Source organism: Tamandua tetradactyla, chromosome 2 (genome assembly GCF_023851605.1).
Source record: "Tamandua tetradactyla isolate mTamTet1 chromosome 2, mTamTet1.pri, whole genome shotgun sequence".
NCBI classification, from domain to species: Eukaryota; Metazoa; Chordata; class Mammalia; order Pilosa; family Myrmecophagidae; genus Tamandua; species Tamandua tetradactyla.
In genome coordinates, this window is record NC_135328.1 from 50,108,280 (window position 1) to 50,130,340 (window position 22,061).

General features: G+C 38.4%; 1 protein-coding gene across 7 annotated transcripts in view; it reads left to right on the forward strand.

The window, feature by feature from the left end:
• Positions 1-22,061, forward strand: part of GARNL3 (GTPase activating Rap/RanGAP domain like 3) — a 254,850-nt gene that overhangs the window by 165,098 nt on the left and 67,691 nt on the right. For all 7 annotated transcript variants that reach the window (XR_013169397.1, XM_077145391.1, XM_077145397.1 and 4 more), the window contains 4 exons: positions 5,419-5,494; positions 6,167-6,265; positions 8,133-8,236; positions 21,927-22,035. Coding sequence is in view for 6 of the 7 variants with exons in the window: in XM_077145391.1 (XP_077001506.1) it covers positions 5,419-5,494; positions 6,167-6,265; positions 8,133-8,236; positions 21,927-22,035 (388 nt within the window). In the remaining variant the exon portion in view is untranslated. The remainder of the gene's footprint in view (positions 1-5,418; positions 5,495-6,166; positions 6,266-8,132; positions 8,237-21,926; positions 22,036-22,061) is intronic.

Below are 22,061 nucleotides of genomic sequence, written 5' to 3' on the forward strand. Positions count from 1 at the left end.
CTCAAAACTCTCTAACGACTTTCCATCCCTCTCAAAATAAATCCCAAAATCCTAACCATGGCTTGCCAGGGCCACATGAGCTGGCGCCTGCTACCCCTCTGATCCTCAACTCCACTCTAATTATATTGGGGTCCTGTTTCTTCCTTCTCCTCAGGGACGGCCTTCTGTTCTCATTGTCTGAATAGTCTTCCTGCAGGTTTCCTTATGGGCCACACCCTCCCTGATTAAGACCTCTTCTCAGAAGAGCCTTCCAAATCATCTTATCTAAAATAGCACACCCAAGGGTGCACAGGTAGTTCAGTGTTAGAATGCCCACTTTCCATGTGGGAGACCCGGGTTTGACTCCTGGACCATGCACCAAAAAAAAAGTAAAATAGCACACCCTGCCTCACAGCTTCTGCTCTTTTACACTGCTTGTTTTGTTTTCTTAACACTGGTATTTTCATTTATTTGTTTGTTTATTACCTTTTCCCTCACTAGAATATAAGTACCATAAAAGCAGGGAATTAATCAAGTTTTATTACCACTGTATCCACATATCCTAGAACAGTACAAAGAGAATGTACATAGTAAACAGTCAATTTAATGAATGAATTATGAAATGCTATGAAATATCAAATACCATTAATAAGAAGGAGACACCTTTATTTACTGGCATGGGAGGATTTCCATGACATAGTATTAACTGAAAAAAGTATTGCACCAGGTAACACTTACAGTGTTCATATTTTTAAAAAAGGAACAAAGATACAGATAGATAAAGTAATCATTAATTCTTCCATTAATTAATTGATTAAACACATATTTATTCAGCTCCTACTATGTGTGCTTCATGCACTATTGAGGGGTTAGAAATATTCTGAAGAGCGAGATAAGGTTTCTTATTCTTGAAGATTGTAGTTTGGTGGAGAATGACAAACTAAAAAAGTAAACAATCATACATAAATACATGATATCCACAGCAGCGAAAGCTGTGGAGAAAGTAAAACAAAGTAGTATGATAGGGTAGAGGATAGGTATTTACATTGAGAGGTTAGGTAAACTTTCTCTGAAGCAATTCCATCTCATCTGATATTGAGCATGTAGATGTAAATGCAAGGAGGGGAAGCTGAAAGAATGTACCCAAATCGTTGGCAGGAGTTACTTTTGTGAACAGTAGTGAAAGTGTAGGGTAGATGTGACAGAGAGGGGCAAAGGGAAGCGTCTACATTTTAATTCATTGTCTGGGTTTGAATCATACTTTCTGCAAAAGAATTCATGGACTCCATGTATGATTTGTAAAAGGCAAAAAATAGAAGTCATGCACATTTCTGGAGAACATTTGAAAAATACAGAAATGCACAAAAGATAGGAGGAAAAATCACTTATCATAGAGACACTATGATTAACACTTTAGAACGTTTGCATATTTTTCATATAAAATCAGGTCTGTACTATATATGGTTTTTACATTTCAAAATTATTCAGTTCATTAATTCACAAATATTTATTGAGCACCTAATAAGCACATGTACATGCGTGTAACAAGCAAACAATACAAATTTATAAATGGGAATATGAAAGCTCCCCCTACTTTTCCACTTCCATCCCTTTAAAGAACCTCTGTTAGTGTGGTATATATCTTTCCTTACTTTTTTTTTTAATCTTCAAATTTTTGAAAAAAAATAGCAGGTCTCTTTACTTCTCAGTTTTATCTCCTTACTAAGGGAATATTTATTTGAAGTACAAGACTCTCTTGTTAACGATGTATTTGAGGAGGTGTGAGCAGAGGTCACCATCCTTCAGAGCTCTTCGAAGAGCTGTGTGCCCAAAGGATTCCTATTTAATCATTCCAGTTTATCCCAATTCTATCTTATTTTAGTAGTCAACTGTCAGCTGCAAAGATGGGCAGGGAAAAAAAATAATAAACAACAATAGTGATGTTCCTAAAAGGTTAACTATTTGATGAAGTGATGTCAGTGTCCAAAAACACAGTTTTGGTTTGTCTACTCTGTAGACAGACACCCCTATGATAGAAAATGGCATCTCAAATTGTAGGAGTGTAGGAGCATGTGTAGTCATGGAATCATGGAGGTATTGCCTAAACAAGAGTAACAAAGAACTAGGGGTGTCTAGTTTTTTAATCAGGCCATCATTTCTTGGTTCCAAAAGATTCTCCTAGAATCATTAGAACTCCAGTTTCCCTTCATACTTCACTTTTCTCAAAAGAAATATAATTCCTAACATAATTCCTGCCATATTGTTAATTAACAAAAATGTGACTATAAATTAGTTTGCAATATGTTTACTTTTGTCTCATAAAATTTATAATTTAAAAATTAAAAATCTCCATACAATTAGAAATTAAAATATGGCCTGTTGCTATGTTAACTAGCAGAGCAGTATTGAATTCCTTCCCTTCAGGGGCCCAGGTCGTGCCTTAGGACCTTGACATCTCCAGTGCTGCAAGTAGCAGTCCACCTCATGAAGATGTTAAATAGGATGGTTTATTCAGATATAATCTGTGATGGCCAAGTAGCCCCAAATCAAGCTATTCCCGCCTAAAATATGAAAAAAACACCATATTGAACAATACCTTGATTTTTGGAGATAAGTAAAAACTCTTTTAGTCATTTGGGAAGCAAAAATTACCTAAATGACACCCTATAAGTAGTTTCAAGTACTTAAAAAGATCTTGCAACACCAGTCTCCACCTGAAGCAGGAGGGAGCCATATAATTTATCATTTAAATGGGATATGTTTGAGACTAATTATTGATAATACCAAGACAACACACAAAACAGATATAACCCAAGATTTCCCTGGGAAATCTAGACACATGCTCTCCCCACTTATAAGTGAACTAAGAAGATTCTGCTCCCTTAGGTGCATAGGTACCTATAAGGCAACCTTCCATGCCTTGTGGACTTTTCAGTTCTTCAGTCTGACCCTGACAACTTACGATGAAGACTTAACAAGGCCTTACAATACCAGTGTTTCTGGGGGTCTCCATCTGAAGCAGGAGAGATCCTCAGCAAGGGTATTGGTAGCAGGGTGTTAACTTCAGAACAGTCCCATAAAAGCTTTTATAAGCTTTGGCCAGTAATTAAGAGGCAATGGACCGCATCTCTGCTTGTCGCTTTCAGTTTCTACTCAACTCAAAACTGTATTAAAAAAACTGTTTTGCAAAGACAATGCCATGATATCGGCTAGAGCACTAAATCAAAACTCAGAAGACACAAATTTCCACTTCAGTCTTAGTACCCAGCCTTGGGCAAGAATCTCTCCTTCCCAGGGCTTCTGTTGTCTGATGTATGAAATGAAAGTGTGGACTCAGTGGACTATACAGTCCCTTCTAGTTCTGTCAGTTCATGATTCATAGCTCTGGTCATTGACCCAGTCCTTCTGTCTTTGTCTGGCTGGCTGTCAGCTCAGCTGGACTTGATGCTGGGCCCCCTAACAACCTCCTTGTCTGTTCCTCTAGTCCAGAGGTTCTCAAAGTGTGGTCCCTGAACCAGCAACGTCAGCATTACTTTTGAAGTAGTGATTTTGTTAGAAATGCAAATTCTCAGACCCCATCAGAGACATACTAAATTGGAAACTCTAGGGTTTGGGCCCAACAGTCTGTATTTTAACTAGCCCTTCAGGGATTCTAATACATGGTGAAGTTTGAGAACTGTTTTTATCCATGCACTGTTATTCTAATAGGGTCATCTGTTAGACCCCAACCTACTGCTGGTGCTTTTTGAGGATTATTGAGAATGGAAAAGTTGTCACAGTCTTGTAGACATCACATTGTTGTCTTCATTTTCAAAATAGAGGGAAAAAAGTAACAAACTATGGAACCCTATAATAAATAGAGATCCTTGACCACATTCCAAAAACTGATTTGTAAAGAAGTGATTATTTGGAGGCAACATGGACTTGTAAAAAACAAGTTGTATCCAACCAATTTTGTTGCTTTTCTCATTTATTATGTGCACAGTTCCTTGATTCTTGAATTATTATTAATTATCTCCAGTATACCCAGCACTGTGGCTTTGCACTTCAATAGATAGTAAGACATGTATGATCCCTCCTTCACAGACTATGAAGAAAATAAGCAAAGATGCTATGAAAATGAGGGGCTGGACTGTGGGAGCAGGCTTCTTATTACAAGATCAGGAAAGGCCTCTCTGGGAATTGGCATTTGAGCTGACCTGCATGATGGGAAGGAGTAAGCCATACCAGGAGCTGTGGAAGAAATCCAGATGAGGGATCAGCTTAGCATCATTCTCCTTCTTCCTTACTTTGTATAGAGAAACATTATATAGAAATCACTACTTCGAAAACTACTGTTACTAATGAGTATGCTTCTGTCTCTCAGATGTGTTGAGAGCAGAAAATATTTAGAAGCATAGCCTTAGACTCTGGATTTTCTGAATCTTAATTCTCCCAGACACCTGTCTTGAATCCTGGCATTTTGCCTTGACCTCTGACCCAATGGACAATGAATGCTTTGACCTTTGCCTTAAACTCTGACCCAATGGACAGTGCTTTAAAGACCTTTGTTCCTTGTTCATCCCTAAATTCACTACCTAGAATCCACCATCTGATGTGGGTCAAACAACCTTACAGAGGATGACTCTCTTCCAACATCAGACTTCTTAATTATGAAATCCTTCAGACATACTAAAAAGAATTTAGAATAATATAATAAAGACTCATAAATGCACTATCCTGCTTAAGGAAAAAAAGATATAATCAAGACCCTGTGTGTACTGCTTCCTAACCCCACTTCTCTTGCTTTCTCCCTTCCTTGTAGAAGCTATCGTATAATGGTGCTCATCATTCCCACAGGATCAGATTTTAATCCAGTGTTTAAAGTTGATGAGGTAGACTGAACATTTGTACTAGCTACTTCCTGGTTAGCTTTTTTTTCTTTTTCTTTTTTGACTTCTTGAGATTAAATGTTTTTAGGAGTTGGGGAAAATGAGCTTTTAGTACAAATTGCCTAAAATTTATATTTCGATTTCTAAGAGTCTACAAGTTAGCTTAAGATTTGTTTTGATAAAAAATGAATTATAATTAGCTTTCCTTTCTAAGTGAGATTTGTAGTGTTGCTCATGGGTTGATTAGAAGATAATGCCAGTCTTGTGAGTTCCTCTGAACCATTTGTTTCAATTACTGTCTTGATATCCTGCAGCTTCTATTGGTAATGAAATTACAAATGAATGAATGTACACAAAATCAACCTATAACTTATAAAAATCTATAAAAATAAAGGAATGATTATTAACATTGATCAGAATTGGAGTGGGGGAAGGAAGTAACCCCAAGTATGTATTCTGGTATCTGCCGTTTTTGTCTTCCTAAATAATGATCAGCTCATCTCACAATTATTTGTGCCTTGAGATAAGATTCTTTATTCTAACACATTTTGTTGTCTTTTATTGTAAGGGCTCTGTCAATTTCAAGTTTGGGATTCTTTTTGCCAAAGATGGGCAGCTTACTGATGATGAAATGTTCAGCAATGGTGAGTAGTTTCCTCTTGCTTTCTGCTGAGTGGAAACCCTGTCCTGCCTCATTGCAGTTTTAACAATCCAAATTGAACTTGCCTGTGGGCTGGAATCTTTAATACAGAGAAAAACACCCAATAGTTTTCTAACATTTTAGGGTAAATTTTGTAGGGCAGTTGTTGTCCAGTTGTATTCATGTGTTCATTCAATCTGTATTTATTCATCACCTAATTTGATTCAAACACTGCCCTAAACACTGAAGATAGTCTTCCTGAAAAATTACATGAAATTTGGAGAATTCAGTTCTGCATGGTATCAGTAGCAATGAAAGATTTTTCTCTGTGATTTTCATGACTGAGAGAATTGCAAAGTAATGTCATTTTCCTAATATTTAGCACAGTTTACATTAAATTCCTGTTTATTATTGATAGAAGTAGAAATGTTTTCTTTGTGTAATGCTGAACACCTATGATCTTAGTTTGTCATTGGTAAGATTGGTTAGTCTGGTTCTGTAGTTTTCCTTTCACTGGATTCCTGAAAATCATGAAATTTCCTGCATAGTCCCCAAGAAAGAAGGAATGTGATTCTGTTTACCTACTGCAGAGTCCTAGTTAATTTTCAAGTGATTTCAGTGCAGTTGGAAAAGGTTGATACCCATAGTTTCCTCATACTTTACCTAATTCCTACAGAAATCGGAAGTGAGGCTTTTCAAAAATTTTTAAATCTCCTGGGTGACACAATCACTCTAAAGGGCTGGTCAGGCTACCGTGGCGGACTGGACACCAAAAGTAAGTTTGCCTCTTTGTGTCTGTGTGTTTATTAGAGCAGATGTACATTTACAGAAAACTTGTGTGTGTGTTTATTAGAGCAGATACATTTAGAGAAAACTCATGCAGGAAAGGCGAACTTCCCATATACCACCCCCACCCCATTCACTTATATAGCTTTCCCCATTAATAATATTTTGCATGAGTGTGGTATGTTTGAATAAGCTTGCCTCTTGATCTATTCTATTCTAATTTATATAACTCTGTGTTAGGCAGCCTGACCTGAATTTGAACTGATGCCTGCCCAAGATGGGGGGAAGGATAGACAAGATGATTAGGCACATTTGGTGGCATGCAGTCTGGACTAGAGAAAGGCAGGGAGACTGCCTAATACTGTAGGGAGTTGAAGTTCTCGTTAATTTTGAATTTTATTCTAAATACATTTGAATGTTGTTAAATGGTTTTAAGTAAGGGAGTAATGGGATCAGAATTGTACTTTTGAGCAGAACATTCTGGTTACAGGGTGGAGAATGGTCCAAAGGGAGTAAGAGGCTATTGTAGCAATCCAAACAAAAGATAACGAGTGCATTGGTTGGGGAAGGGAGCGGTGTTGGAAAGGAGAAGAATGAACTGATTCATGAACCACTTTAAAGGTAGAAAGGGCAGAAAATCTGTGAGTGAACATGGAGGGTAAAGAGGAGAAAGGAATCACAGATGGCACCTGGGTTTCTGGTCTGGGCAGCTAGGTGGGTAGTAAGTCCAGCAATAGAATTGGGAACACCAGTGGAGAAGTAATTTGGGGGTGGGTATCTAGGAGGAGTTGCAAAGATAAGATGACAAGTTTAGATTTGGCATCACTAATGCTATCTTATATTTTTGTAGCATTTTTAGGTTTTTCATGTGGTTTTACTTAGGTTGTTTTATTTGATATTCACAGTCAATCCTTGTGGTAAATTGGACAGGTTTTGTGATATTCATTTGGACTAAAGTTAGCAGGCTCCAAATCTGAGTAAGCTTACCCTTTGGGCGACTCACCTTTCCATCTACCCATGTTAGCATCAGTTTATATATTTGAATATGGAAACATTAAGCAATTTGTGAGAAATGTACCATGAGAAACTTAACTACAGATACAAGATCTAAGTATCTGGCCCCAATTGTCAACCTACAAGTTCTGTGTGCACAGGGCATTCTTAAATGCCTACAAATCCATTATCCCCATTGCCAGCTCTCAAACTCTCTGTTATGGTATTAACTACCATTTATTAAGAGCTTGCTACAGCCAGGCACTCTGCTAAGCACTTTACAAATATAATCTTTTTGAGTCTTCCCTGCATCCCTATGAGTCAGATACTACTTTTATCCCCATTTTCAAATAAAAAACTGAGACTCGGAGAAAGGAAAGGTAGCTTATCAAAAGTAACATAGCTAATGAGAAATTGAACTCAAGACTAACTCCAAAGCCCATGCTTTTAATTACTATCAAGTATGCCAGTAATATAATTTCCTTTTGTTTTGTGGGCATAATAATTATCAGTTATGTCCTCTTGTATTCATTTCATCCTGAACACCAGGATGGCAAGGAATTGTAACACACTTTCCTTTTTAACCCAAACTTCTCTTCTCATGACTTCTTCTGAGAAGACTTATTCTGAGATAAGGTATGAATCAGCCAATAAACAAGATTAGAGAGAAAGGAGGAGGTCTCCCCACCTAGATAGTTGATATGTAGCAGATCCATCCTGTTGCTTCCACTCAGATGAATAATCCAGAGTTATCTCTGAGAATGAACTGGGTCCTATATTCTCCTAGTCTGCAAATAAAGACTATTTCCTTATGGCTTCAGAATTCTCTGTGCCCTGCTAAATACACATTTGTTATTTTACAGATGATACCACAGGTATACATTCAGTTTATACAGTGTACCAAGGACATGAGATCATGTTTCATGTTTCCACCATGTTGCCATATTCCAAGGAGAACAAACAGCAGGTAGGTTGTAAACATGGCCTGTTTGAGAATATGCAAATCATCAGATAGTGACTTGAGCACAGAGAAGGCACAAAGAACTGGAGACTCTGTATGTTAATATATAAGCTGAACTTCAGACACCAGTTTAGGGATGTGCTTTACAGTCTGTGTATTTGAACTTTCAATAAGCCTTAGGAAGAACTATCTTCACTGATATAATCACTTTAAAGAGAAAGGATCAAGGTAATGGTGAGTGTCTTTGTGTGTGAATGTCTGTATATATAGCTACCTGTGTGTCAGAGGGGTTTAATAGAATCCTGAGAGACTGTATACACATTGTTTTCTCTGTGACTTCTCTCAGAATGAGAGAATGTACTTTATCAGAATGATACTATCCAGGACATCAAATAAAAGTATCCTGAATAATGGTTGGCAGGCATTGTTTTTCAAGTTAACGAAGGAAGTTAATATTGATTATGTACATAAGCTATGTTGTGTTGGGGAAAAAATATATACCTGAGACACTCCTCACCTACACAAGAGATTTGCCATTTTCGTGAGAGGAAGCACGTCATTCCACCCAGTTCATTGGAAGTTAAACAAAATAAATGATACCTGCTGTTGTTTTTTGAGAGATTCGAGGAATTCCATTTAACCTTTTATTAAATTCTTATACCTTCTCAATACATTTGTATGAATAAATATCACAAACATGAATGGACAATTTTTCACAAAGATTTGTGAAAAAATATGAACCTAGAGAGAATATGTGATGAGGCTAAAAAGGCTTTTTTTCCTAAGCATTTGAAACTCTTATTTTGGTAAGAGTTCAGTATGGGAGAATAACACTAAGCGGATTGCTGGGATAAGATGTGGTAAGTGTTACTGTCATGTAATACAAAAGATGCTCAGGGGATATGGGGGGAGAGAATACCTAGTTCTCTTTGATAGTTTGAGCCCTGGAATAAGGAGCCAGTTGTTTGTCTTATAGATGATGGAGATGCTCTGAAGGTTTTAAATTTATCATGGTTTTGGAAGGATAATTCTGGTAAAGGACGAGTTGTAGCAGGTTAAATGACTGAGAGTTACTTTCTACAAGGCATCTTCCTTTATATGTTTAAAGATACTAATATTATTTGTACAAGAGTCCACCTTTTAATAGCTAAAACACTTATGATCTTGGGATGATGTGGAAAAGAGAGACCAAGCTGGCCTTCACAATCACTGAATTTTTTTTACCTATTACATTTTTTTTGCAGCTTTTTAAATTAATTTTTAATTTTAAAAAATATATAACAACAAACAAACACAGACATTCTTAACTTTTGATCATTCCGTTCTACATATATAGTCAGTAATTCCCAATATCATCACATAGTTGAATATTCATCATCATTTCTTAGAACATTTGCATCTTCAGAAAGAAAAATAAAAAGAAAACAGAAAAAAATTCCTACATACCATACACCTTACCCCTCCCTTTCATTGATCGCTGGCATTTCAATCTAAATTTATTTTAACATTTGTTCCCCTATTATTTATTTTTATTCCATATGTTTTACTCATCTGTTGATAAGGTAGATAAGAGGAGTTTCAGACACAAGGTTTTCACAATCACACAGTCACATTGTGAAAGCTCTATCATTATACAATCATCTTCAAGAAACATGGCTACTGGAATACAGCTCTACATTTTCAGGCAGTTCCCTCAAGCCTCTCCATTATATCTTGACTAACCAGGTGATACCTATTTAATGCGTGAGAATAACTTCCAGGATAATCTCTCGACTCTGTTTGGAATCTCTCAGCCATTGACCCTTTATTTTGTCTCATTTTGCTCTTCCCCCTTTTGGTTGAGAAGGTTTTCTCAGTCCCTTGATGGTGAGTCTCAGCTCATTCTAGGATTTCTGTCCCGCGTTGCCAGGAAGGTCCACACCCCTGGGAGTCATGTCCCAAGGGGACAAGGGGAACGTGGTGAGTTTGCTAGTTGTGTTCTCTAGAGAGAGAGGCCACATCTGAACAACAAAAGAGGTTCTCCAGGGTGACTGTTAGGCCTAATTTTAAGTAGGCTTGACCTATCCTTTGTGGGGTTACGTTTCATATGAACAAACCCCAAGACTGGGGGCTCAGCCTATTGCTTTGGTTGCCCCACTACTTGTGAGAATATCAAGAATTCAACTTGGGGAAGTTGAATTTTCCCCCTCTCTCACCATTCCCCAAGGGGACTTTGCAAATACGTTTTTATTCACTGTTCAGATCACTCTGGGATTTATCAGGGCATCACTCTGGACAAACCAACAAAATCTCATGCCCTAGTCAAGATTCATGTACTTATGATGTTCAGTTTTGCTGTCTACATACGTTATATTAGGAAATGCACTAGTCAAAGTATAAATTTTGTACCAAATAAACATTTTTTGCTTTAGTCTCACACATAAGTTAAAGCTTTAAAATATTAATTGCCATCTATTTTCAGCACCCTGCAGTAATGACATTCCTTTGTTCTTCCTCATGCAAAAACATTTTTTAAATTTGTACATTGAGTCACTATCATTGTATACTCTAGGCATTCCTAGATTATACCATCTCAGTCTTTATCGTCTATCTTTCTTTCTGATTTCATTTGTGCTCCCAGCCCTCCTCCCTCTGTCATTCTCACATTCAGCTTCATTCAGTGTTTTAACATAATTGAATTACAGTTAGTTAGTATTGTGCTATCCATTTCTGAGTTTTTACATTCAGTCCTGTTGCACAATCTTTATCCCTTCAGGACCAATTACCCAATGTCTTACCCTATTTCTATATCCTAATGGTCTCTGTTACCAATGAAATTCTCCAAGATTATTCACTAACATCAGTTCATATCAGTGAGACCATACAGTATTTGTCCTTTTGTTTCTGGCTAATCACACTCAGCATAATGTCCTCAAGGTCCGTTCATGTTGTTACATACTTCATACCTTTATTCTGTCTTAAGCTGCATAATATTCCATCGTATGTATATACCACAGTTTGTTTAGCCACTCGTCTGTTGGTGGACATTTTGGTTGTTTCCATCTCTTTGCAGTTGTAAATAATGCTGCTGTAAATGTTGGTGTGCAAACATCTGCTTGTGTCCTTGCCTTCGTGTCCTCTGAGTAGATACCTAGCAATGGTATTGCCGGGTCATATGGCAATTCTATATTTAGCTTCCTGAGGAACCGCCAAACTGCCTTCCACGGTGGTCGTACCATTTGACAGTCCCACCAACAGTGGATAAGTGTGCCTCTTTCTCCACATTCTCTCTAGCACTTGTCATTTTCTGTTTTATTGATAATGGCCATTCTGGTGGGTGTGAAATAACTCGTTGTGATTTTGATTTGCATTTCTCTAATAGCCAGGGAAGTTGAGCATCTCTTCATGTGCCTTTTGGCCATTTGTATTTCCTCTTCTGAGAAGTGTCTATTTGAGTCTTTTGCCCATTTCATAATTGGGTTGTCTGTCTTTTTGTTGTTGAGTTGAACAATCTCTTTATAAATTCTGGATACTAGACCTTTATCTGATATATCGTTTCCAAATATTGTCTCCCATTGTGTAAGCTGTCTTTTTACTTTCTTGACAAAGTTCTTTAATGCGCAAAAGTGTTTAATTTTGAGGAGTTCCCATTTATTTATTTATTTCTTCAATGCTCTTGCTTTGGGTGTAAGGTCTAGGAAACCACCTCCTAGTATAAGATTTATAGGATATTTCCCTACATTTTCTTCTAACAGTTTTATGGTTTTAGAGCTAATGTTTATGTCTTTGATCCATTCTGAGTTAATTTTTGTATAGGGTGTGAAATATGGATCCTCTTTCATTCTTTTGCATATGGATATCCCCAGCTTCCCAGGGAAGTTGGCTTGACTGCCTTATCAAAGATCAATTGAACATAGATAACAGGGTCTTTATCTGAACACTCTGTTCGATTCCATTGGTCAGTATATCTATCTTTATGCCAGTACCATGCTGTTTTGACCACTGTGGCTTCATTATATGCCTTAAAGTCAGGCAGTGTGAGACCTCTGACTTCATTATTTTTCCTCAGGATACTTTTAGCTATTCGGGGCAGCCTGCCCTTCCAGATCAATTTGGATATTGGTTTTTCTATTTCTGAAAAGTAACTTTTTGGGATTTTAATTGGTATTGCATTGAATCTGTGAATCAATTTAGGTACCATTGACATCTTAACTATATTTAGTCTTGCAGTCCATGAATACGGTATGCCCTTCCATCTATTTAGGTCTTCTGTGACTTCTTTTAACGATTTCATGTAGTTTTCTCTGTATAGGTCTTTTGTCTCCTTAGTTAAATTTATTCCTAAATATTTTATTCTTTTGGTTGCAATTGTAAATGGAATTTTTTTCTTAATTTCCCCCCAGATTGTTCATCACTAGTATATAGAAACACTACAGATTTTTAAGTGTTGATCTTGTAACCTGCCACTTTGCTTTACTCATTTAATAGCTCTAGTAGTTTTGCTGTGGATTTTTCAGGGTTTTTGATATATAGTATCATATCATCTGCAAACAGTGAGAGTTTTACTTCTTCCTTTCCAATTTTGATGCCTTGTATTTCTTTTTCTTGTCTAATTGCTCTGGCTAGAACTTACAACACAATGTTGAATAACAGTGTTGACAGTGGACATCCTTGTCTTGTTCCTGATCATAGGGGAAACGTTTTTAGTCTTTCCCTATTGAGGATGATGTTAGCTGTGGGTTTTCATATATTCCCTTTATCATTTTGAGAAAGTTCCCTTCTATTCCTATCCTTTGAAGTGTTTTCAACAGGAAAGGATATTGAATTTTGTCAAATGTCTTTTCTGCATCAATCAAGGTGATCATATGGTTTTTCTGCTTTGATTTGTTGATATGGTATATTACATTAATTGATTTTCTTATGTTGAACCATCCTTGCATACCTGGGATGAATCCTACTTGGTCATGGTGTATAATTCTTTTAATGTGTTGCTGGATTCGATTTGCTAGAAGTTTGTTGAGGATTTTTACATCTATATTCATAAGAGAGATTGGTCTGTAGTTTTCTTTTCTTGTAATATCTTTGCCTGGCTTTGGTATGAGGGTGTTGTTGGCTTCATAGAATGAATTGGGTAGCTTTCCTTCCTCTTCAATTTTTTGGAAGAGTTTGAGCAGGATTAGTACTAATTATTTCTGGAATGTTTGGTAGAATTCACATGTGAAGCCGTCTGGTCCTGGACTTCTCTTTTTGGGGAGCTTCTTAATGACTGATTCAATTTCTTTACTTGTGATTGGTTTGTTGAGGTCAACCGTCTGTTTCTTCTCGAGTCAAAGTTGGTTGTTCATGCCTTTCTAGGAAGTTGTCCATTGCATCTACATTGTTGTATTTATTGGCATAAAGTTGTTTATAGTATCCTGTTATTACCTCCTTTATTTCTGTGAGGTCAGTGGTTATGTCTCCTCTTCCATTTCTGATCTTATTTATTTGCATCCTCTCCTTCTTTTCGTCAGTCTTGCTAAAGGCACATCAATCTTATTGATTTTCTCATAGAACCAACTTCTGGTTTTAATGATTTTCTCAGTTGTTTTCATGTTCTCAATTTCATTTATTTCTGCTCTAATCTTTGTTATTTCTTTCCTTTTGCTTGCTTTGGGATTAGTTTGCTGTTCTTTCTCCAGTTCTTCCAAGTGGACAGTTAATTCCTGAATTTTTGCCCTTTCTTCTTTTTTGATATAGGCATTTAGGGCAATAAATTTCCCTCTTAGCACTGCCTTTGCTGCATCCCATAAGTTCTGATATGTTGTGTTTTCATTTTCATTCACCTCGAGATATCTACTGATTTCTCTTGTAATTTCTTCATTGACCCAGTGATTGTTTAAGAGTGTGTTGTTGAGCCTCCACATATTTGTGAATTTTCTGGTGCTCTGCCTATTATTGATTTCCAACTTCATTCCTTTATGAACTGAGAAAGTGTTTTTGTATGATTTCAATCTTTTTAAATTTGTTGAGACTTGCTTTGTGACCCAGCATATGGTCTATCTTTGAGAATGATCCATGAGCACTTGAGAATAAGGTGTATCCTGCTGTTGTGGGGTGTAATGTCCTATAAATGTCTGTTAATTCTAGCTCATTTATTGTAATATTCAAATTCTCTGTTTCTTTATTGATCCTCTGTCTAGATGTTCTGTCCATTGATGAGAGTGGGGAATTGAAGTCTCCAACTATTATGGTAGATGTGTCTTTTTCCCTTTTCAGTGTTTGCAGTGTTTGCCTCACGAATTTTGGGGCATTCTGGTTCGGTGCATGAATATTTATGCTTGTTATGTCTTCATGTTCAATTGTTCCTGTATTAGTACATAGTATCCTTCTTTGTCTCTTTAAACTGTTTTACATTTGAAATCTAATTTGTTGGATATTAGTATAGCTACTTCTGCTCTTTTCTGGTTATTATTTGCATGAAATATCTTTTCCCAACCTTTCACTTTCAACCTATGTTTATCTTTGGGTCTAAGATGTGTTTCCTGTAGACAGCATATTGAAGGATCCTGTTTTTTAATCCATTCTGCCAGTCTATGTCTTTTGATTGGGGAGTTCAATCCATTAACATTTAGTGTTGTTACTATTTGGGCAGTACTTTCTTCTACCATTTTGCCTTTTGTATTTTATATGTCATATCTAATTTTCCTTCTTTCTACACTCTTCTCCACACCTCTCTCTTCTGTCTTTTCGTATCTGTCTCTAGTGCTCCCTTTAGTATTTCTTGCAGAGCTGGTCTCTTGGTCACAAATTCTCTCAGTGTTTTTTTGTCTGAGAATGTTTTAATTTCTCCCTCATTTTTGGGACAGTTTTGCTGGGTATAGAATTCTTGGTTGGCAGTTTTTCTCTTTTAGTAATTTATATATATCATCCCACTGTCTTCTTGCCTTCATGGTTTCTGCTGAGAAATCTATGCATAGTCTTATTGGGTTTCCCTTGTATGTGATGGATTGCTTTTCTCTTGCTTCTTTCAAGATCCTGTCTTTCTCTTTGACCTCTGACATTCTGACTAGTAAGTGTCTTGGAGAACGTCTATTTGGATCTATTCTCTTTGGGGTGTGCTGTTCTTCTTGGATCTTTAATTTTACATCATTCATACGAGTTGGGAAATTTTCAGTGATAATTTCTTCCATTAGTTTTTATCCTCCTTTTCCCTTCTCTTCCCCTTCTGGGACACCCACACCATGTATATTTGTGCGCTTCATATTATCATTCAATTCCCTGAGTCCCTGCTCATATTTTTTCATTCTTTTCCCTATAGTTTCTGTTTCTTTTTGTATTTCAGATGTTCCATCCTCCAGTTCACTAATCCTAACCTCTGTCTCTTGAAATCTACTATTGTAGGTTTCCATTATTTTTTTCATCTCTTCTACTGTACCCTTCATTCCCGTAAGTTCTGTGATTTGTTTTTTCAGACTTTCCATTTCTTCTTTTTGTTCATTCCTTGCCTTCTCATGTCCTCCCTCAATTCATTGATTTGATGTTTGATGAGGTTTTCCATGTCTGTTCGTATATTCTGAATTAATTATTTCGGCTCCTGTATCCCATTTGAACTATTGGCTTGTTCCTTTGATTGGGCCATATCTTCAGTTTTCCTGGTGTGATTTGTTATTTTTTGCTGGAGTCTAAACATTTAATTACCTTGATTAGTTTATTCTGGTGATTGCTTTCACTTATCTTACCTAGGGTTTTCTTGCTAGATGAGTTTGTTGTCTATCTGTTCTTTGATCTTCAGTTCAGCTTTTTCTGGACCTCTAGCTTAGGTTTTCCTTAACAGAGGATAGTTTTTCAGTTCTTGTTTTCTTGTTTCTTTCCCTGCTTGTATGGTGCCTTTTCCCTCCCCACCCTTAGGAGGTATATATACATAGGTAATATAGACCCCAGCCAGATTTTCCCGGACTAAACTGGCCTCCTATCAGGGGGAAGGAGTTACCTGCATCAGTTTTCCCTGAGGGTGAGACCCAGCAGGTTAAAAGACTTTCCTGTGAAGTCTCTGGGCTCTGTTTTTCTTATCCTGCCCAGTATGTGGCGCTTGTTTGCCTGCGGGTCCCACCAGCAAAAGATGTTTTGGCACCTTTAAGTTTGGAAGGCTCTCCCTGCTGGGGGCATGGTGGAGACAGAGGAGAGGTTGTAGGCTGGTTTTAATGGCTTCAAATTGCTGAGCCCTTGGTTCTGAATTCCTTGAGAGAGGGATTCCACCTGAGTTGGGCTTCACCCCTCCCCTGGGAAAGGCACAGGTGGGAAACAGCCCTGAAAGCAGTCCGTTTCTGCCTATGCCTGGGGCAGTTGTAGCCTGAGTAGTCCCACCGCTGAATCCAGAGGCAGCCAAGCCTCCGTAGAGATAGCCACAAAAATCTCCGTTTCGTCCCCTTTCCTCTTTTTCAGTTAGCCCAATAAGCGACCTTTGCCTTGACCAGGTTCACCTGATTGGGAGCCTATTTTTAGTAGTCAGAATTTGTTAATTAATGCCACAATTGGTGTTTGGCTGGACTCAGTCCCTGCTACTGTTAGAGTGTCTTTCCTTTCCCTCTGAGAAGCCACCTGTGGGGGAGGGGCGCCGGCCGCCTCGGCTTGGGGAACTCATGGTTCCGGGGGGCTCGCAGCTGGTCCAGCTGGTCCAGACTGGGGTACGCTGTGTGTCCGGTCACTGTCATGGCTCCAGAAGCTGTTCTGCACTTTTTCTGGTTATTTAGTAGTTGTTCTGGAGGACGAACTAAAACATGCACCTTGCTAAGCCGCCATCTTGGCCCCTCCTTTCTACCTATTACATTTTAACAGTAACATCAAAAAACTTTCATTGAATTATTGTACAACCCTCCTTCTCCCTCTACCCCTACCTATTCAACCATATACTATTCACCAAAATTCCCCATGTCCCATGTAGGGGCATTAGGCTGATGGACAAGAGAAGCAAAGTGCCAATTCAGCCTTTGCCCAAAACTCAAAAATCTTTCTCTTTGGAAGGATCATTAATGATCTTATCTTCTTTGGGAAACTCTTAGCATGTTATGGCATAAGAGCACTCGCTGATGGGCACAGAAATGTTCACAGATGGTCCCTGGTGTTCTCAACATCTTGGCTGGCTTTATGGGTAATGTTTGGGTCATCCACTTGTCCAACATCAATCCATAGAGAAAAATGAAAATTATAAAAAGTTTATCTATTACCAAGAAATTAATTCAGATAGAAAGAGAAACAAAGAAATGTAGATGATAGAAAACCATAACAGTGCCTAATCATGGGAGAGCAGAGAAAGAATACTAATTATGAACCTCTCTAATGATCTTTTGTGGGCCAAAGGTAGCAGACAAAAAGTTAGTGGCCAACCTAGCTCATAAAATCTTAGTGGCTTTTTTACTTCCTAACATCTAGAACACTAGCAGAACCATCCAAGCCACATCCCAAATCTGACTTAAACTTTCACAAAGATACGATAGGTTCTGGTATTAAAATAATTCTATGATCTCTCTCCTCCCACCTCCATCACCAAAATAGGGAGTGATGACTGGGCTAGGGGTGAGCAGGAAGTGATGAGTTGATGTTTGTCTGTGTTCTAGTTTGCTAGCGGCTGGAATGCAGCGTACCAGGAAAAAAATGGCTTTTTAAAGAGGAAATGTATTAAGTTGCAAATTTACAGTTCTAAGGCTGTGAAAATGTCCCAATTAAAGCAAGTCTATAGAAATGTCCAAATTAAGGCATCAAAAAGAGGTTACCTTCACTCAAGAAAGGCTGATGAAGTTCAAGTTTCTCTCTCAACTAGAAAGGCCCATGGTGAACATGGCAAAATCTGCTAGCTTTCTCTTCTGGCTTCTTGTTTCATGAAGCTCCCCAACGGGCATATTCCTTCTTCATCTCCAAAGGTCTCTGGCTGCATGGGCTACTGTGGTTCTCATCACCCTGCTCTCTCAGAATCTCAGGCCTTTTCCAAAATGCTTCCTCTTTTAAAGGATTCCAGTAAAATAATCAAGACCCACCTGGAATGGGTGGAGTCACATCTCCCTCTAATCCAAGGTTAATAAGTCTTGGATTATTAACCAAGTAAGTCTCATCTCTATGGAGATCATCTTCAAGTTTCCAGCCTACAGTGCTGAATAGGGATTAAAAGAAACTGCCTCTACAAGATTGGATCAGGATTAAATCATGGCTTTTCTAGGGTACATCAATCCTTTCAAACTGGCACAGCCTCTCTGGGGCCTCCCCTTGTGAAATATCCAGTGAAATCTAGCACTACTGTTTTAATTTCCTAGACTGCTCAAAGCAAATACCATGAAATGATATTTGGCTAAGCAATGGGAATTTATTCCCATTTGGGAATATGGGAATATTCCCATATGGGGTTTTGAGGTCAGAAAAATGTCCATATCAAAGCAACCATCAAGTCAATGCTTTCTTCCCAAAGACTGGCTGCTGGTGATCACATGGTCTCTCCCTTCTTTTCTGAGTATATTAGTTTGTTAAATTGCCAGAATGAGATGTATCAGAAATGGAATAGCTTTTTACAAAGGAAATTTAAAAAGTTGCAAGTTTACAGTTCTAGGACTATAAAAATGTCCAAACTAAGGCATCCAGGTAAAAATAATTTAACTCAAGAAGGCCAATGTGTCTGTAACAGCTCTGTCAGCTGGGAAATCACATGACTAGCATGTGCTAGTCACTGGCACCTAGGCTCCATTGCTTTCAAACTCTGTTCCTGTGGGGGTTCCTCATTTTGCTTCTCTGGCACTGGTTTTCATCTTTTGTCTTCCCCAGCTCTGTCCAGGTCCTGGCTTGCTTAACATGTCCTGTTGGACTCCAAGCATCTCCAAACACCCTTGTCTCTGTCCTCTGACTATCATTTCTAGTCTGAAGTTTCTATTAGCTCTTTTTCGGTCAGCTCTGATCTCTCTCCAAAATGCTTCCTCTCTTAAAGGACTCCAGTAAACTAATCAAGCCCCACTCTGAATGAGTGGAGTCACATTTCCATGTAATCAAAAGGCCACACCCATAACTCAGTGTGTCATATCTATGTGGAGTTTCTGTTCTATAATGTTGAATCAGGATTAAAAGAAATGGTTGCCCCCACCAAATTGGATCAGGATTAAAACATGGCTTTTCTGGGGAACATAATATTTTCAAACTGAAACACGGCTTCATTGATTTCAGCTTCTTGCTTCAGTGGCTTTCTCTCTCTGGATCTCATTCTTTTATAAAAGATTCCAATAATAGTATTAAGACCCTTACTGTTTAAGATGGGACATACCTTAACTGAAACAACCACATCAAAAGGTCCTACGTAGGAGTCCATACCCACAGGAATGGATTAGATTTAAGAACATGTTTTTCTGCGGTTCATACAACTTCAAACCGCCACACCCACTAACAAAGTCATAGCCTCAACTACTCCAGCTGTAGACAGTGGCATCTAGTACCCTATGAAAGCACAGGCTCTGGTCGACCAGATCTGGATCAAATCCTAGCTCTGCCACTAACTAGTCCTGTGATCTTGGATATATTATGAACATTGTCATGCCCCAGGGCTCAGTTCTTTATCCTCTTCTCTTTCTACACTCATTCACTCCCTTGATGATTTCATCTATTCTTCTGGCTTTACATAGTTTTTATACCCCGATAACACCCAAAATTAGAGCTCCAGCCAGAACTCTCTGCAACACTCCAAACTGGAGCAAACTTGGAGTCATTCTTGACTCTTCTCTTTTTGTTCCCTCTGCCCACATTTAATTTTTCAGGAAATCCTGTTGTCTTTATTTTCAAAGTGTATCTAAAATTCCAACCACTTCTCATCACTTCTGGACTCTCTCTCTCTCTCTCTCTCATTGTTAGTTTTATTTGTCATGATAATTTCTACCTACTCTAATTTTCCTTGGGCCAAATTGTATTTTGTGTGGAATGTCCTCAATGTCAAAATGCCAGGGTTAAAATATTCTGCTGTGATTTTTTTTTTCTTTTTTTAGAGAAGTTGTAGGTTTATAGAACACCATCATCTCTTTTATAGATTATTGGAGTAGCTCCTATCTGTCCTATCTGCCCTCCCTTCTTTTACTCTTGTCCTCTTACAGCCTGTTTGTCAATAGAGCAGCCAGATCTTACCACTTCTTTTCTCAAGCCCTCCAGTGACACCTAGAGTATTCAGAGTAAAGGCCAGAGTCCTTACTATGGCTTGCAAAACCCTACATGACCCCTGTTACTTCTCTCATTTCATCACCTACCACTGTTTTTATTTTCTCCATTCCAATCACATTGTCTTCCTGTCCTACTCCTCAGGTTCACCAGATACTGTCCCACCTTATGGCCTTTGTGTTGGCTGTTCCCTCTGCCTAGCACTCTCTTCCACCAGATATTTATTTGGCTGACTAGCTTACCACCTCAAATCTACTCAAAACTGACCCTGTTGGCCTATTGCTATATAATAATTCACTCCAAAGCTTACTGGCTAAAACAACAATTTTATTATCTCTAATGGTTCTTTCCGTGCACTGACTGGGCTTAGCCAGCAGGTTTTTTGCTGGTCTCACTCTCATGTGTCTGAAGTCAACGACTGCTGAGGCTCAAGTTATCTGGTAGTGATTCTAGAACAGCTAGGTCTCTTGTCCTCGCCAAGAAGTCTCGGGGCCTCTCGTCTGCCCATGGCCTCTCAAGTGGTCTCTTTACATGGCCCTGTGACAGAGTGGCTGGACTTCTAACATGTGGCTCAGGGGTCCTTAAGGTCCATATTCCCAAAGAGAAGAAGCAGAAGAAACAGAAGCTCTGGTCTAAGGTCACTTTGCAACATTGTCCCAGGCCAATCATAATCAAGAGGAGGGAAATAAACTCTACCTCTCAATGAGGGGAGAGACAAAAAATATGTGACCATTTTTGTCCCCCACAGATCCAGAGCTGAAAACTTACAAAGGATCCTTGGCAAATCATTCTGTTTGATTAGACAAGGGACTAGGAGTGGGATTGACAAACCAGCCCCTGGGCTAAAACTGGCCTGTCTCTTTATTTACAAAATAAATAAACACAGCAGTGGAACACAGCTATGCACATCCATTTATGTTTTTTTTAATGATTACTTTCACACTGCAGCAGCAGAGTTAAGAAATTGCAAAGAGCACATATGTCCCACAAGCCAAAAAATATTACTATCTGGCCTTTTACAGGAAAGTTTGCCAACCCCAGGCTTGGAGATCATTTTGAAAAGGTCAGCTGGGATCAGATTATATAGGGCAGTTGTTCTTACCAAGTATGTTCTTCAGAAGTATCCATGCCATTCATAAAAAATATACGTGTTTAAATTCCATCCCCAGACTGGGGTTAGGCTCAGTCTGTATTTTTAACAGACTCCTCAGGGAATTCTGATGCATACTCCTGTTTGGGAAACTTGAGTGCCAAGCCGAGGAGATTTTGAACAAAGGTTAACATAATCAGAGCAGTAAACATGGGAGAGGCTGGAGGCAGGGAGGCTGGTTAGAAGACTTTTGCAAGAAGGTAGATAAGAGTACCTGCAGGCCCAAATTGGGGGAGGAGCAGGTTTCCAGGAGAGCCAGAAAGAGATTAGTAAAATATGGGACGCAAGAAGCCAGAGATGGGCTCTGTGATAGTTATTGCTTTGTGTTCTGTTGTATTGTGTTCTGTTGTTTAACTCTGAATGTGCCATGCTTACATTGACTTTCTCAGAGATACTATTTATACTTATATACAGGTGGAAAGGAAGCGCCACATTGGAAATGATATCGTCACTATTGTGTTCCAGGAAGGAGAGGAATCATCTCCCGCCTTTAAGCCTTCCATGATCCGCTCCCATTTTACACGTATCCTGCGCCTTTGTAAATGTTCC